Genomic DNA, 18597 nt, shown 5'->3' with positions numbered 1-18597 from the left:
AATATAATGAATAAAATATACTGTTTTTTTTTAAAAAAAAGTTTAAAATATCTACTTAAATGTTATGCATAACAAGATTCTAATTATTTTAATGAAAAAATTAAATATAAACTATGTTGTTTCTTATACTGAAGAATGGAATTAAAAGCTAAAATTTAGCTTCAGTATTGTTACACCCATAAAAATTATATTTCTATATAGGTTTTATCTAAATAAAATTAATAAGTATTTCTGGACTCAAAACCTAGAATTATTGCACTTTGTATAAGGTTGTTATGTACAGAAGACTACTGTAAAACTCTCAAACTCACAGTAATAACTGAAACAAAATCACAGAATTATGATGAAGAAAAAAAATCTCCAAGAATGTTCTATGTGAGAAATGAAATCATCCACATTTATGCACCAACTTTTTTCATGGTTGATTCTCTCTCCACTGCTCAACAGAGCTCCAAACATGTACCAGAAAGGTTATCAATCCAAGCCTAATACATATTTGAACTAGTGTCTCTCACCAGGATTTAACAGGCATATTCACAGTGTTACTATGTGTTATTAGGAAGCCTCTCAGATTACAACTCTCTTAACAAATGACACGTTGTTTTTGCCCATGTGTCCCATAACTTCATTGTGAACTGGCTCAGAAACGGCATACAATTGCATTGGATTAAAAATTTCATATTTGCTAAAATTATTTTCACCCACTGAATTACTTAATGTTCCTGAAAGATAAATCATAAGAAATAAAATATGTATCAAAAATAGAAAATCTTTAACATTGATAATGATACCCCGTGTTTCCTCAAAAATAAGACCAGATCTTATATTTTGGGGGGAGAGCTTCAAAATAAGCACTAGAGCTTATTTTGAGGGCAAACACAATTTCAGAGTGATCAGCCCAGCTGGGTGCACCAGCCCTAGTGCACACACGAGAGGCATCAAGCACACATATGGACTGATGGTATCCGGCAGTAGCTGATTCCCTGTCCAAGCAACAGATGGAGGCAGAGGCCTGGGGGGAGGGCGGGAATGGTAGGCAATCCAGATGCATCACAGTAAAGTCATGAGTTGGTGGGCCAGATTGGACAGGCAGCCGCAGGAGACTCATCTTCATGTGGCAGCACCAGCAGCAGATAGAGGCAGAGGTGCAAGGTGGAAGGCAGGCAATCCCAATGTGCCATAGGCAAGCCGACAGATGTGAAGATAAGCCTCTTATGCCATCCACCTATTTCGGCCCACTGAGTCTTGCCTTTCCCATGGCGCATTTGGATCATCTGCCTTCCCCCCTGCGCATCTGCCTCCGACTGCTGCCTGTGCCACCATGTCAAGATGAGCCTCCCACTGCTCTGGCCCAACAACTCTCAGCTTTCCCACAGCCCACATGTCCAGATCACATACCTCCTCGCCACCCTGTCTCTGTCTCTGCTTAGGCAAGTAATCAACTCACCTGCTGTCACGTTTCCAAATAGCATCCAAAAGTAAATCAGAGTCCAAGGCAAAGTATTGCTCAAAGTTCCAATTTATTAAGAAAGCCATGTTAGCACATTTGGGAAAACCCAAATCTGAAAACTCTTCCGTTTTCCCTACCCAGTTGAAAGTTCATGATCTTACCCCCACACCCACAAGTCCATAACATGGTCCAATCTTCCACTGCCTTGCTGATAGTTCCACCCATCCATTTCCGGGCAGATGCAGAGATGCAAAGACAAAGGATGACCTTGGCTGTCTACAAATATATATTTTTTTCTGTTAAAATGTTTTTATTTTCCATTTTCCATTTTCATACAGTCACATATATACTGTGCATAACCGGGGCCATACAACATTAAACAATAATCACAGCAGTTCCTCTTATCAGCAATACCCCCAGAAATATAAATAAAATAAAACTCAAACTCAAATAGAAACCCAATATACCTCTTCCGCTCTCCATACACCTCTTTCTTCCGCCCCCCCTCCAACTTACTATCTTCCCTCCATCATTCCCCTCTACCCTACTTCCCCTCCCCCTCTACCACTCCTCTCTCCCAGTCCACTCCCTCCCTTCCTTCTCACCCTCCCTCCCATCCTCTTTCCCGCCCTCTCTACCCCTCTTCCTTCTATCCCACTCCTCCTCCCCTTGGTGTATTTCTACTATATGTCAATGTATTCAGCTTGTCCTATTTTTACGGAGAAATTAAAGAGAAACAGTATACATGTGAAATCGCATTACGTTGAAATCTAACTCATAGTATATGTCCCCCCCTCCCCTCCCCCCTAACACCCCACCTCCCTCCCCCCCCCGACTTCCCAGAGCCCATACACGGTATAGATTTTTAACAAACACAGTCTAAAATATATTGAGACTAAAGAAATAAAAAAAAGAGGTTAATAACATCTCTACATTGATCTTAGCTTCTTCCTGTTACACTAACTTTGAACAGTTTAACTCATTCCTGATCCTAAGCGTAGACTATCTGGAATTTCTTAGTCCCGTATTTGTTTTGTATATAGTCAATCCATTTTTTCCAGTCTTGTTTATATCTCTCATTTGAATGATCTTTAAGATATGCTGATATTTTAGCCATCTCGGCTAAGTTTGTAACTTTCAATGTCCATTCTTGAGTTGTAGGCAAGTCTTCCTTCTTCCAGTATTGCGCCACCAACAGTCTTGCCGCCATTATTAGGTGGCAAGACTATTAGGTGGTTATATGGCTATATAGCATCTAACTCTGTACAATCCATCTCCCATTTTCCCACAATAGAAAATGCATAGTAGAAGGAAAAGCAGGAAGCACTATGACGAGACCACTTAGGAAATAGTAGAGCTCTGACAGGCTCCATGCAAACCTAATCGGATATACTGCTGCCAGGGACCTTCGGATCGGAACTGTTCTGGAGGAACGGGGAAAAAGGAGAAACATCTCAAACGACCAAAGATGAACCAGTAGTTCTTCGATAGGTCGGCGATAAAGTTCTCCAAACTGACAGCGGAAGAAGCAGACATGCAAATGGCCACTTCAAAGTCAGGGCAACCGGACCAAGCTATTTGAGCAGGAGCAGTGCTAGAACAAAGCATTGGACCTGGGTGAAAGAGTGACCAACCCAAGGTAAAGAAACTTTAAAATTGGATCTAAAAAGAGACCCAGAGCAGAAATTATATAGCCACAAGTCTTTTTTTATTTCCATTTCATTCTATACAATCACATGTTTACTGTGCAACCGAGGCGTATAACATTGGGTAATAAACACAGCCCTCACTTTTATAGAAAATGCCCCCTACAATACAAACCCAATATACCGCCTTAGCCCACCATACACCCTCTTTCATCCCCCTCCAACTTTCATTCTTCCTTCTCTCATACCCCTCTACACCTACTTCCCCTCCCCCTCTATCTAACCCTAACCTATCACTCCCTCTCCATTCCCTCCCTTCCTTCTCCTCTTCCTCTCTCTCACCCTCTCTACTCTCCTTCTTCTTTCACTCAACTCCTCCCTTCGGTATCTATTACCTTCCAATATATTCGGTTTGTTCTGTTTTGACACTAACATTAAAAAACCACAGTATACAAGTGCAATCATGCTTTAAAATTTAACACATATTATATTTCCCCCCTCCCCCCCTCCCCCTAGATCCCCACCTCCCTTCCCTCCCACTGACTTCCCAGAGCCCATACATGGTATAACTTTTTGACAATCACAGTCTAAAATATCTCTACATTGAGCTCAGCTTCTTACTGTTACCCAGAGCAGAAATTAACAGCTATTTGGCAGCCGGGGATTTAGTGGACGAAAAAAGAAAGGGCGGAGACTAAAATGGAAAGCCCTAGAAGATTTTTGTTCCCAAATTTGGATCTGCACATGGAGGTGGGGGAAGGCTTGCAATAAGCTGAAGAAATAACACTCATATCTTTGGGATCCTGGTTTTGTTTCTACAGCCCAGCCTAGGATTATATTTATGTGCACAGGGGGGAATTGCCTGCCCTCTTTCAGCCCTATTCACTCTGTCTGCTTAGCAACCACATCTGGGATGGCTGTGATAACAGTCACTGATAAGACGCTCACATGGGCACCTTGATTAATAAGGCAATGACTTACAAGCAAAATTCCAAGCTTAATTGTGGTTGTCTATGGAGATTCTCAGTCATCCATGTCATGGTTGTCCCAAAGGTGTTTTTTCAAGAGGCAACTGGACTTTCTGTTTTTTCTTTGAAGACATTTTGCTTCCCATCCAAGAAGCTTCTTAGATGAGAAGCAAAACGTCTTCCCCCCCACAAAAAAACCAGAAAGTCCAGTTGCCTCTTAAAAAAGCACCTTTGATACTCAATTGTGGCTGTAAGTGAACAGCTACTAGTAATATTCTATTCTGAATCATATTTAATATTTTTGATTTTTGTTGTTGATAATTTTAATAATAAGGTGACAGAAGAGACTTAACTATACTGTATTTTCACGACTATAAGCCGCACTTAAAATCCTAAAATTTTATCAAAAACCGGCAGTGCGGCTTATAACCCGGTGCGCTTTATGTGTGAAAAAAGATCGAAAATCTCTCCCTCCCGACGCTCAAACTTGAAGCTCGCAAGCATGCACACGTCCCTCGGGTCTCTCCCTTCAACCTCGCTAGTTTCTGAGTCGGAGCAGAGAGCCACCCAGCTCCCAGCCCCTATAGACTGGGCTGTTCCGTCACCCCCGCCGCCGCAAGAAGGGACGGCAGACCGGCGCAGCCCTTCAGGATTTGCCGGCGCCGAGCACCCCATCCGCCCCGGCAGTCGCCCTACCTAACTCCGCTCCACGCCCCAGCCGGCTCTGCGCTGCCGGTCAAGGGCGCGCGGGTGGCCGGTGCGGCGCCGGTCTTCCCAGCACACCATGCCGGCCGGGCAAGAGCCGGGAGAGCAGCGGAGCCCGAAGCCTCCCGCGCCAGAAATGTCCCGCTAGCCGACGCCTGCCACGTGCGCCCACCCGCCCGCCTCGGGGACCGCAACCCGGGCGCCCTGCCCGTCCCCATCCCCCACCTGCCTGGCTCACCGATGTGGATGACATGGGGCATGCCGCAGCAGGCGTGCAGCCAGAGGACTCCGAGCAGGGCGGCGGCAGCGGAGGCGCAGGAGCGGGCCAGTGGCGGGCGCGGGGCATGGCAGTAGGTCAGCATCCTGGGCGGGTGGCGGGCAAGGCGCGGGAGGCGGAGAGGACAGAGCGACCTGACCGCGGCGCCCCAGGCCCCCGCGCTGGCGATCTCCCGGGGTGGCGTGGCTGCGCGGGGCCGCTCAGTGGAGGAAGGCGGCCGCCTGGCGGGAGAGGCTCGGCCGAAAGGTGCCGGGGCTGGAGCCGCAGAGCCAGGCATGCCTTCCGCCCGGGAAGTCCTGCCCCTTCATCCCCGAAGGCCGGCGCGCGGTGAGGGGGGCCGGCGTGGAGGCGAAAGTACTTTGCACATGCTCCACGGTCACCGCGCTCTCCATCCCAGCCTTCGCTGAAGCCGGCGGGCTGCCTCCCGAAGAAGCCGCCGGAGCGTCCCAAGCCAGAAAATGCCCCAACTCGGGCAGACGGAGTTCCAGTTGCAACCTGCGCACGTGATTCGATGAGGAACCAAGGGGAGCCGGGTCTCTGAGCGCGGCTTATAACCCGGTGCGCTTTATATGTGAAAAAAGTTTAAAAAATTAACATTAACTGATACTGCGGCTTACAATCCGGTGCAGCTTATGGTCGTGAAAATACGGTATGTATTCTGTAACTTCTTAGCGTATTCAATTTTATGAAGTTAGTAAATTTCTTGTTTATTTGTCATGTATTTTACATTATTTCTCTTTGGATGGATCTCTTTTTTCTTTCTCCTTTTTTTCTTTAAAATATTTAATTTTAACCATATAAATTACGATTTTCCCTCATCATAAAGGGGATTACCAATATGAACTGGCTATTCCACTTCACAAAACTATGAATAGCTTTGTAGTGGAAATCATATATTACCTGTCCAAACATCAAGTTTTATTTAAAATAAATAATTAATTAGCTAATTAAAAAATAAAATTTAAAACAAAGTAGTATTTTCAAAATTCTGTAACCTGTAGCACGTGATGTTGTATTCCAGTTTACATGGGAACTGTATCACATATTTCTAAGACTGATTAAAATATGCCGTAATGATGCAGACAGTCCAGAAACATTCACACGACTACTTAATGTGACAATGGAAATATATATATATATATATATATATATATATATATATATATACACACACACACACACATACACACACACACACACACACACACATATATATATATACACACACATATATATATACACATATATATACACATATATACACACATATATATATATATACATACATATATATATATACATATATATATATATATATATACATACATATATACATATATACATATATACATATACATATACATATATATATAAATAAATAAATAAATAAATAAATAAATAAATAAATAAATAGTACTTAAAGCCAGGAGTTAAAATCCAAGCCCAGTTTATTGCGCTTATTTCTAAAATGCTATTCAGTTTGAAATCAAGTTAATTGGCAGTACAGCTAGTTATCAATTTAAGAACAAAATTCAGCCAAGAATTATGGTTATACATTCTGACAGTTGTTAAGGGAGACTGTGAAGTGGTTCATGAGACTGTTGGTTCATGAGACTGTTGGTTCATGAGACTGTTGGTTCATGAGACTGTTGGTTCTTATCTGATACGCCCCTTCTCTGGGCAGGTGGAGACAGCGTCATGCATGGGTTAACTCAGTCAGTAATCAATAGAATTGAGTCTACCAAAGTGATGTCATCGCCTCTGAGGAGCATGCTCCCACTTTTCTTGACGAAGGAGATAAGTAGATTGCTGTGCGCTGAATAATCACTTTCCATCCTATGACTTCACAATATGCTCCCAGATCTCCCTTGCAAAATAGGCCAGGACCCAAATGGGTGGGGATGACCGCTGTCTCCATCTGCCCAGAGAAGGGGCATATCAGGTAAGAACCAACGCTCCATCCTCCAAAGTTGGTGGAGACAGCGGTCATTCATGGGACGTACCAAAGCTAGCGTGTCCCGGGGAGGGAATGAGACTGGCATAGGAGCTGGAGCATAGATTTCCAGCGGTGGCGACTTTTTGTGGCTTTTGGAGGTTCCCTGCGGCGTCCAATGGCTTCTGGCGGTGGCAGTTAGCAGCATTGGCAACAAGGGAGAGCCAGGGAAAGGCAGCAGAGGCGGCAGTGCTGAGCGGAGCCTCCAACGGCTATTACAAAACCACGCTCCTAGCCAGGGAGCCTCAGAAGCCCATAGGCAAGTTCGAAGGCAAAAGCCTCGAAGAATCCCTGGCAATGTCTCTCCAGCAGCCCAAGCGCTATTGAGAGTCCTGCCTCCAAAGGTCTAGTAGAAGCTTATTCTCTGTCTTTCCAATTTAGAAGAAATTTTGTTCTTTGTGTAAAAGCCAATTAAATCCAATTAGAATAGTCAATTATTAAATACTAATTGAGGAGAAAGCGATTAGCACAGCCAGTTCCAATCGAACTGAGTCTAAAAAAGCGTGCTCCTCAGAGACGATGGTATCACTTTGGTAGACTCAGTTCTATTGGTTACTGACTGAATTAACCCATGCATGACCGCTGTCTCCACTAACTTTGGAGAAAGAGTTTTCAACATATCTTCTAACTGCTACCAATAAATATCAGCACAGCATGGTAAATCTCAAGGAACAGTTGGAATAGACCAAAGCACATGGAGAGGTTGCCACTACTATCGTGAGTACTTCCCAGAGACGTGCCAGAAAAAAAGGAAAACCAAACTTCAGGCTAGCTGAAAAAAGTTCAGTTCCAAAATCTAATTTTTATATGATAGTAGAGATTTTTCAGGAAGCCCCCAGGAATTAACCAGGTGGCAACAATTTGCAACCTTTCTTACTGGTTTCAGTGTTGACTTTCTGAAGAAGCTAGCAGAGAAAATTGCAAATGATAATCACATGATTGTGGGGCACTTGGCAACCCGTTAAGTGCAAATGGGGTGCCAAACATCGAGATCACAATCACATGACTGCAGGGATGCTGCAATTGCTGTATGTTTGGATAGAGGTCCCTTTATTCAGCACATTGTAATATTGAACAGTCACTGAATGAATGGTTGTAAGTCAAGGACTACTATAGTTCATCGTCTACTTTCTGTCTGATATATCTGGAAAGTTGCAAGCCTTTCCCATTTGTACACTTTCCCCTAGCCTCTCTGAATTCACCCCATACCAACCATTCATGCACTCCATACATAACTATTCAGCAGCTGACCTATTCAGCACCTCTCATGCACCTTCTTTGATCTGCATAGAGCTTTTTTGACAGTGTATATAGTTCATGAGCTGGGATAGACATGGCAACAGGACAGCCATTGGGGACTGGCTGGAATAGGACATGGTAACAAGGTCAGCCAATGTATAGGCACAGCAACTGTCAGCCTATGAGGGCTGTTTGGGAGCTGAAATAGTTTGAGCCTGGGTGTGGCTTAGGTTAACTGATTTGTATAAGACAAGTTGTGTGCTCCTATTATTGCGCTGGTCATTGTAGATGACTACAGCAGGTTTGGGTTCTGCTATTTATTAAAGAGTAAAATAGAGGTGCTACAGGGATTTAAGCAATGGGTAAGCTTTGTAGAAAGAAGATATAAATTAAATTGGTTGAATTTAATACAATTAGAGAAATGGATAAAAATGGAAGAAAGATTCGAGGAGAAAGATAGTTAACAAAATTTGAAATCATTATAAAAGAATGTGAGATGAATGAACAATATATAGGGAAAGGAAGAATTGGGAAAATATGTAGAATATTAATTAAATTAGTGATGGCTAAATATTGGGGACAAAATTGAGATATTCAAAGAAATGAATGGTATAATGAAATTTGGAGTATGGCAACAAATGATAAATTAACAACAGAAATTAAATTTAAAAAGGGGACGATCAAAGCAAATAATTATAATGAAATATGGGGGGATTTTATAAAATCAGTGTACGTGGAAGGCAAAGGTAATAAACCTACTCAAGAATATATGTTGTTTTGGAGGGAATAAGGGCACAATTGGAATATATTTTATATCTTTTACTTGTTATAGGCAAAGAAATATAAGCTGTAAAAGGTCTCTGGGGGGGATGCACTGTAATATGTGTTTTTTTCCTTTTTTCTTTATTTTTTTGTATTCAGATGTATATGTACTGTTTGTATTATTTGTGTTTAAAAAAATTAAAAACATATTTTTATACAGAAAATTTACAGAAATTTAAGCAATAGGTAAGCTTCTTGGAAATAAGATATAAGCAACAGGTATGTGAGTTGCAAACTGACAGAAGTTCAGAATTCATGTCAGCAAGTTTTCAACAATGGTTGGGACAGGTATAAAACACAGCTGGATTAATCCATACACTGCAGCTGAGAATGGTGTAGCTGAGAGGTGGAATGGAGTCTTACAAACAATGAAGGACTCACTGATGGAGGACTCTGGTCTGAGCTGGTTATATTGGGGTGAAGCCATGTTGACTGCTAATTATTTAATTAATAGACTGTGGAGTTCATCTATTAATGATACTCCATATGCAGTGTTGTATGGGAGGAAGCTATCTCTGGCACATTTAAGAGTTTTGGAAGCAATGTGTGGGTGCCTTTTCCAAAGGCAATTAGGAGAAAGAGACAACCAAAGGCTAGAAAGCTCAGGTTTAGCCAGACTCTAAGAGCTATCTCTTTACAACGGAAGCAAAAGAGTAGTCATTTCAAGGTCTGCTAACTTTGCAGAGCAAAATTGGAACAGAATTGATGCAAATGGAATGATTCACTTAGTGATGATAACTCAGTTAGTAATGGTGTCAGCGTTCAGGGAGGAGAAGCTGAAAAAGATATGAAGAAAGAGAGGCTTGAAACAAAGGAGCAGTCAATGCCATGCAGGTCAGAGTGATGGAACAAGGGGTTTTCACCTGACAGATATTCTGCTAGTAAAGTAAAGGTGTGTAATGTGCAGAATAAGCCAAGAAATTATAAGGAAATATTGCATTACCTAAAATTGAACAAGTGGAAAGAAGCCATGGACAAGGAAAATAAATCCATGGGTGAACATAGAGTGTTCACATCTATGACTTTGCCACAGGGCTGCAAAGCAAATGGGCGTACAAAAGGAAGGTACTACCCAACAACGAAGACCAGACATATAGCTTGTGCAGTAAGTATTCTAAGTCACTTCACTGCTGCACCAACCCAATTGCATTGGATGGGTATAAAAAGGTACGTATTTGGAGGGAACTGTGAATGTGGGTCTTCAAATACAAGTATTTGAAAAATATTAAGATCATTAAATTTTTGACTATTCCAGTCATGAATGGAGGAGTGTCAGTGTATATAGTTCATGAACTGGGATAGACATGGCAACAGGTCAGCCATTGGGGAATGGTTGGAATAGGACATGGTAACAAGGTCAGCCAATGTATAGGCATAGCAACTAAATCAGCCAATGAGGGCTGTTGGGAACTGAAACAGTTCGAAACCTGGGTGTGGCTAAGGTTAACTGATATGTATAAATACAAGTAGTGTGCTCCTATTATTGTCCTTCTGTTAACTGTGTTTCTGTAAACTGCTTCTGTGATTATGCTTCTGATTCTGAGAACTACATGGGTGTTGTATATATTCTTATATATAAGAAGTTGATGAATCTTGCTGAATCAATCATGTGTGCTTTCTAGATTTGATTGCTGCAACAAACTCTGACATTTTTACATACACTGACTTATCTGAGCATTTCTTCACAGACCCACTCATGCCCTCTACCCACTCCACAACCTGTGAAATACCCCTCACACTCCTTGCACTCCCAAATACCCTCACTAGGTGAAGAGACACCTCTCATACATCCTCCCCAACCTGCAGTGACCCTCATATATCTACTTACATCCCTCCTGAACCATATTTTTTGGAATATAAGACACACCTTTTTTCCTCAAAAACAAGGCTGAAAATCTGGGTGCGTCTTATATATTGAATACAGCATTTTATGCCTCCCAAAACCCCGCGCCTTCACCAAAATGGCCGTGCAGAGCCTTTAGGAGGCTTTCAGAGTGCTCCTGGGGGCTGGGGAGGGCAGAAATGAGTGGAAAATGGGCCATTTTTTGCTCAATTTTGCCGCTCCAGCACCCAGGAGTACTCTATTAACCTCCTAAAGGCTATGCATGCCCTTTTTTGGAAAAAAGTGTCCATTTTTGTGAAAAACGGGCCATTTTGGGGGGTCTGGAGAGTGCAAAAAAGTTTTTTTTTAATTTGCCCCTTCAAAATCTTGGTGCATCTTATATTCCGGTGCGTCTTATACTCCAAAAATACAGTACTTATTTCTCTGAGGGCTTGGGACTTACAACTTCCTGCTAGCTTCCCAACTGACTTTGATTGTAGGAATCATAGGATTCAGGTAACAATAGTAACTGAAACTGCAGGGAGCAATGTGATCACACTTCATCATCACATCACTTAGAAACAAAAATTTGGTTCCCAATTGCTATGATAAGTCAAGTATTATGTAATATTATCATGATCTGAATTGTGATATTACATATTATCTGAATCTATATTATTTTATTAATACTAACCACTTCCTGCTTCACCCTTGTTAATTCCTGTTGAAGGATCACACATTTTTCTTCATTTGCCTTTTCAACAGCTTTAATTTTTTCATCCATTTCTGCTTGCACTTTCCTGTGGGGTTCTTCAGCCAACTGAGCTGCACTTAAAGCCTTCTCTAGCTGTTCAAATGCTGTAGAAAAAAAAGCATACAACAAATATAAAATTAGATTGTGAAAATTCAGGCTAAAATTAAAATCCAAACATATTATGTTTTCATTGAATTACTAAATAATTTTTTAAAAAAGAAGCTCCAGGTTCTGCATTACCCTTAATATCCATTTTTTAATCTTCTAAATCAGGGGTGTCAAGGCCCGCAGGCCAGATTTGGTCCGCAATGTTATATCTGGCCCGCAGAGCCGCCCTAGAAACAGTGAACGGCAGGCCCATGGTGCCTCGGTTTGGTCCATGTCGATCAGGTGCTGATCTACAACCTAGTGGCAGCCATCCAGGCTGGAACGCAGTCAGCCTTAGATCCACGGGGCTGCCTTAGAGCCAGCGCAAGGCCGCCCGCATTCCCCCTCTGGATGTGCACAGAGGAAGTGGTGAGCACGCAAAGGGCCTGGTGTTCCCAGGGACCGTTTTGCCCCGCAGGCTGAGTATGTTCTGAGCACTTCCCTTTCACCCAGGATGTGCATGCTCACTGCCTCCTGTGCACACCCAGGGGGCAAGGCAGCAGAATTGGATCTAAGGTTGACCATATGCCAGACCGGTTGGCTGCTCTTACTCCTTCTCTGAGTTTCTTCCAAGTTCTGGTATGTGAGTGCATATTCCCAGATTTTGGAATACCAGGCGCTAGATATTCATGGCTGGCAATGAGTGCAAGCTGATTGCTGCTGGAATTTGGTGAACAGAAGGGAGGAGGTGACTGAATGTGGTTTTGTTTTATTTTTCTGGGAAGCAGATTATAATGAGACAGAGTAAAGGTTTGAGGAAAGTTTGGCCTTAGCTCTTGGCCACTAGCAGCCCTGCAGCCCTTTTGCCATCCCCTTGTCTTCTCCTCCTGACCTCTTCTGGTGGTCTCCCATCCTATCGATGAGGATGCTTTGGTTACAAAGCTGTGTCTTCTTGTGAGGAGAGGGAGTGACCTGCACACTTTGCCTCCCACATACACCATGAGCAACCTGGCGAAGGAGAGAGAGCACAGCAGCAGTAGCCTCGAGAAGAAGGTAAGTACAGTCAGGTGCCCCCTTGGGGAAGCATGGCTGGACTGGGCGTGGGATCCCAGTGCCCTGGAAGCTTGAGGGCTGACTGGCTGCTTACCCTCTGTGTTCAGGGCTCTGGGCAGCATGCATCACCATACAGGGGTCCTTCGCATGGCATGAGAGAGATGGTGAGGCTCCTCTGGCATTTAGTGGTCGTCCTGCTCTTGCTTTCCTCCACTCAAGACAATGGATACCCCCAGCACTGCCCAGACCATCACAGGCATCTCCCTGAACACGAGTCATGTCAACCTGGCCACGCCTACCCTGGCCATACCCATCACGCCAACAAACCACCCCTACCCCTCTAGTTGTCAATTACAACTCTGATGCGGCCTGAATGAAATACAATAAAATTCAGATGCTGTCAATATGATGGGAATAGTATGTTCACTTGTACAATGCTCTCTAAATTAGAAACCAAGTAACCATGCTTGGACATAGTTGGGCTTTGGTTATGCTTATAGCAGGGGTGCAAAACTCTATTTTATTGAGGGCCGCATCAGGGTTGTGGTTGACCTCGGGGGGGGGGGCTAGAGTGGTCGTGGCTGAGTGTGGCCAGAGTGAGCATGGCCAGCTTAATGTCACTCCTGTCAGGGGCCCCATTTTCGCTGGCAGGGGCTACAGTAAGACAGGAGGCCATCGTGGTTGAAAATGGGGCCTGGGAGGGCTGGATTTTTGCTGGCAGAGGCACCTTGGGCCGGTCCTTTGCTGTTTCCAGGGCAGCCCTGCAGGCCAGATCTAACCACCCCACGGGCTGGATCCGGCCCACGGGCCTTGAGCTTGACACCCCTCGTATACTAGCCAAACAGTGCACACACAAAAACATTTATACCATTAGGAATGAATTCTGTAAATGTCACATATATAAGTCAGGTATGTTAATGCTATGCTTTATCTTCTTAAAAAAATTCTAATCTTTAGAACATAGCTATCCATCTTACTAAAATCAAAATGAGATGCGGAGGACAATATGTATGATGATCATAACATTTGGCAAATTGTGATTTGAAACATAAGAGAAGAAAATGGCAAAAAACAGAAATTAATAAATCAAATGAATAAAATAAGAGGAATTGTGTATATCTTAAACTAAGAGAAAAAAGAAATATATTACATCTAAATGAAGGGAGACAAATCTTATGGACTGAGTGAATGAATATATAAATTGATTATGAACAAATGATGAATAAGAGGACTCAAATCTAGTATACATTAGAATCATCTATTATATATTAGTGTCATTTATCATCACAGGTATAGAATAGCAATTTATAAAGTGGTGTTGATGGAAATATGTATAAGCCATTACTTGGGAAAAGAGTTTAAAATATATTTTGAATCCAAATAAATGAATAACATTTAGAAGCACCTCAAAAAGACACTTCTCTGAATTATTAACGTGTAAGGAGGTGGGATGGAATGGTATGGATTCTGTTACTAGAGACCAGAGGTCCCCAAATCCTTGGCTCTGTTACTAGAGACTAGAGGTCGTCAAATCCTGGGCCATGGACTGGTACCAGGCTACACCCTGTTAGGAATCGGGCTAAGTAGCAGGTAAGCAAGTGAAGCTTTATTTATGCATGCCCGGGATCTAGATTACATCTAAGATCTAGGTTACATGGGAAACTGTTCCCCCACCCTAAGTCTGTGGAAAAAATGTTTCCTAGTGCAAAAAGGTTGGGTATTGTTATTATAGATTAGTAATGGCGAACCTTTTCGGTACCGAGTACCCAAACTGGAGCACATGTGCTGGAGTCCCAGAAATTCAAAAACCAGCTGGCCTGGCGCATATGCATGCTGGCCACCTGGTCTTCTAGTTTCCGACGCATGCATGCATGCTTGGCATCTGGTCTTTGCGTGTGCTGGAGCGGTGGAAACCCAAAGACCAGGTGACCAGTATGCATATTCGCATCGGCCAGATGGTCTTCGGGTTTCTAGTGTACCAGCATGAGTAAAGATCATCTGGCCAGCAGGCATAGGCACTCCAGAAACCAGAAGAGCAGCTGGTGATGGCACGCATGGCCACAGAGTGGGCTCTGTGTGTCACCTCACGCTCGCATGCCATAGAATCACCATCACAGTCAATCTTAAATAAAGTAGTTTTAAATTTCCTTTTCAGTTGATTTCCTCTTCTGTTCTACCTACTGGGGCTAATAGGCAGCCCAATAAACAGTAAATTGCAGAAGTGAAGCCATGAAGTGATTAGGGAAAACCTGTTTAAAAAGCATCCCTCACCCAGGAAAGGGCACAACTACCACATATGTATTCTAGTTTTAATTTGATTTGATTTAATTTGCTATTTTTTTATATTTAATGTTAGTATTGTTGCAGTTTAGTTAGTATTACCGCACACTAGGATTTTGTCCACTTCTTTTTTTCACAAAAATACTATCATATACATTTTGTATTTTATAAAGGAAAATCAGTAATTTCATTTAAAATATGGCACAGGGAAAATTAGTACACAAATAAATCTACATTTCTCAATTTAACTCTGTAATTCCAGTGCTTGGTATATACTAACAATCTCGTACAGCAGTGTTTCCCAAAGTGTGGTACACGTACCCCCAGGGGTACGAGAAGAGTTTGGTGGGGGTACGCGTTGCACTGGAGTTTGGTGGGGATCACGTGGGAATATCACAACAGGAGAAGATATCTTTAATGTTATGAATACATTTATGCAAGAGAACAAAATTGATTGGAATAGATGTGTTGGAATAAGCACAGATGGAGCAAAATGTATGGTCGGAATTAATAAAGCACTCGTTGCAAGAATTCAAAATGTTGCTCCAAATGTCATATCCACACATTGTTGCATACACAGAGAGGCTTTGGCAACACGTAAGATGCCCGCTGATCTACAGAAAGTTCTGGATGAAAGCGTGAAAATCATTAACTACATTTAGTTATGTGGGGTACTCAGTGTTTTTTATGAGGGGTACTCAGCGTTATGAAAATTATAGAAGGGGTACACATATGTCAAAAGTTTGGGAAACACTGTCATACAGTAATATATGTCGTATCTTAGAAAGGAGAAAAGTAAAATATTGAGATAATGAAGCCTAATAGCAGCTAGGGGTGGGAGCAAATGGTTATTAATTGATTAATTCATGTTATTAAGGTCCACAGTAATATAGGACAGACATTTCTGAATAAGTGCCTAGGCAGAGTAGTAGACTGGATGCAGGACAATAAAATGAGATTCAATTCAGACAAGATAGAAAAAGTAGTACCCCATAGCACCCTGTCTGTTTTGCAGGGGATCAACATTCAACCTAACAAAGTAGTTTATAATTTGGTGTATAATGTGCAGTACTATATATATACTTTTGAAAATGGTCCAGAAACTTCTCCAGATTCAAAATACTGTGGCTAGACAACTCACTGGGACTTGCCAATATGCTCATATTACATAATGCTGTAATATGAGTAAATTTGCTGTTTATACTGGAAGCTTGCTAGTTCTGATCCCTATTAAATTGCTTGTTTTGATGTTTGTTTAAATGGTTTATGACAGGTTATCTGATGCCTTATCCTTTATGCACCTACCTGGATCTTAAAATTGTCTAATGAGGTCCTCCTCCAGATTCTTCAAAAGATGGTCAAGTGGCTTTCTTGCAAACAGCTCTTTTTGTGAGACCCTCCATTTATGGAATTCAACTGGTATGCATATTATTGTCATTTCAAGGCCAGGTGAAACCTTCGTATTTTCCTATGCTTGTTAATTTCTTTTTAATTATGTAATTTAAATAATTTAAATAATTTAAATTTAAATAATTTAATTATTTTCATTTTTGAAATATCTCTTTGCTACCCACTACTTAATATGATGTTTTCATTTTTGCATTTTGATGTTATTCCTCATTTCTTAATATGTTTGACTGTAAACTGCCCAGAGAACTTTAGCTATTGGGCAGTTTTAAATAAATATGTAAGGACTTAATTAAAAGGAAATACTTTTAAATCCATGGATAGAAAAACCAAAACGTTTCCAGTACAAATTATGATATACTGCTCAAATGCAATAATCCAGCAACATGCCATTCTGGTTTAATACAATTGCAAGCACACACCAAGAAAAAAGCTAGGCACACAGAAAAACAAAGAGCTAAATTAGAAAAACATGAAAAAGAACATCACATCAAAGGAACACATTTGTCTTAAAAAGTATAATCATATGCATCTCAGGCATTTTAACACACAAGCAGAAATGCATTTTATTATTCTTCCTAGTCAATTCTAAATAAAATGGCATATCATCTCATAAATACACACAGATGCACAAATTTACAATAACCAAATTCCTTTTTTATTCATTCAACGTTTAGCTGAATACAAAACTATAAAAGTATAATACAATACAATAGCAGAGTTGGAAGGGACCTTGGAGGTCTTCTAGTCCAACTCCCTGCCTATACCGTATCCAACATCTTCTTAAAGACTTCCAGTGTTAGGGCATTCACAACTTCTGGAGGCAAGCTGTTCCATTATTAATTGTTCTAACTGTCAGGAAATTTCTCCTCAGTTCTAAGTTGCTTCTCTCCTGGATTAGTTTCCACCCATTGCTTCTTGTTCTACCCTCAGGTGCCTTGAAGAATAGTTTGACTCCCGCTTCTTTGTGGCAACCCCTGAGATATTGGAACACTGCTATCATGTCTCCCCTAGTCCTTCTTTTCATTAAACTAGACATACCCAGTTCCTGCAACCATTCTTCAGTAGTTCTGATATAAGTGGAGGGTTTTGGATTTTTTTTTATAGAAAGGGTGTGTTTTGAAGAAAAAAAATTAAATTTCTACATTTTTATCATTTTTACAAAATGACTGTTGACTTACCTCAATGGTCCTTCTATGTGTGTTGCGAAGGGAATCCAATCATGGGTTAACTTTGTCCATTAGCCTAGAGACTGAGTATGTAAATTTTGACCACACCTCCTCTGACTGGACCAGGTTAGTTTTGCACGAAGTCAGCCGAGAAGATGTATGTCAATGTCACTCATGGCCTTGGCCAAACAATAACTCAAGTCACGTCCAGAAATGTCCAGTCAGGGGAAAATGCAAGGTTAGTCACAGAGTCATAGTCAAGGTGGAACCCTGGCCAGCTGAAACAGCGGGCGGGTTTGGATTCCCTTCGCAGCACACATAGAAGGACCGTTCAGGTAAGTTCTCCTGTGTGCTGCTCTGGGAATCCAATCATGGGACATGCCAAAGCAATTAAGTCCCAGGGCGGGAGCTAGGCTGGTCAGGATCCTCCGCAGAAGAAAGGACCCTTTGCAACACTCTCCGCCCAAAGGAGGTCTCAGTCGAGGCGTATACATCAACCTTGTAGTGTCTAATAAAAGGTGAGGGCGACGACCAAGTAGCCGCCCTGCAGATCTCCTCCACCGAGGCTTGTGTAGCCCAGGCCGCTGTGGTAGCCGCACTCCTGGTAGAATGAGGAGTGATACGTCTGGGAACCGGCCGGGAGTGACTATCGTACACCAGAGCGATGCACGCCTTCAACCATCGGCCAATGGTGTGGGAGGACACCTTCTGCCCCATGGACGACAGCTGGAAGGAAACAAATAGCGCCTCCGATCTCCTGAACGAGGCCGTGTGCTTAACATAACGTCGGAGGGTTCTACGAACATCCAAATGGTGCCACTGGCGCTCTTAGGGATGGGAAGGATGTGGGCAAAAGTCCGGAAGGACGAGCTCCTGAGCCCTGTGGAACAATGACCTTCGGGAGGAACGAAGGATCCAAATGGAG

The 18597-nt window shown here is 42.3% G+C and overlaps 1 protein-coding gene across 12 annotated transcripts in view; it reads right to left on the bottom strand.

Annotated features, from left to right (window-relative positions):
* The window catches only part of GOLGA4 (golgin A4), a 184572-nt gene that overhangs the window by 88898 nt on the left and 77077 nt on the right, over window positions 1–18597 (bottom strand). For all 12 annotated transcript variants that reach the window (XM_087713045.1, XM_087713044.1, XM_087713043.1 and 9 more), the window contains one exon: window positions 11617–11780. In XM_087713045.1, the coding sequence (XP_087569171.1) occupies window positions 11617–11780 (164 nt within the window). The remainder of the gene's footprint in view (window positions 1–11616; window positions 11781–18597) is intronic.

Source organism: Thamnophis sirtalis, unplaced genomic scaffold (genome assembly GCF_051295495.1).
Source record: "Thamnophis sirtalis isolate CommonGarterSnake01/CBP01778 unplaced genomic scaffold, rThaSir2_p1.2 scaffold_4, whole genome shotgun sequence".
Taxonomy (NCBI): domain Eukaryota; kingdom Metazoa; phylum Chordata; class Lepidosauria; order Squamata; family Natricidae; genus Thamnophis; species Thamnophis sirtalis.
The sequence above is the reverse complement of the archived record's forward strand: the minus strand, read 5'-3'. Positions and strand labels throughout refer to the sequence as shown.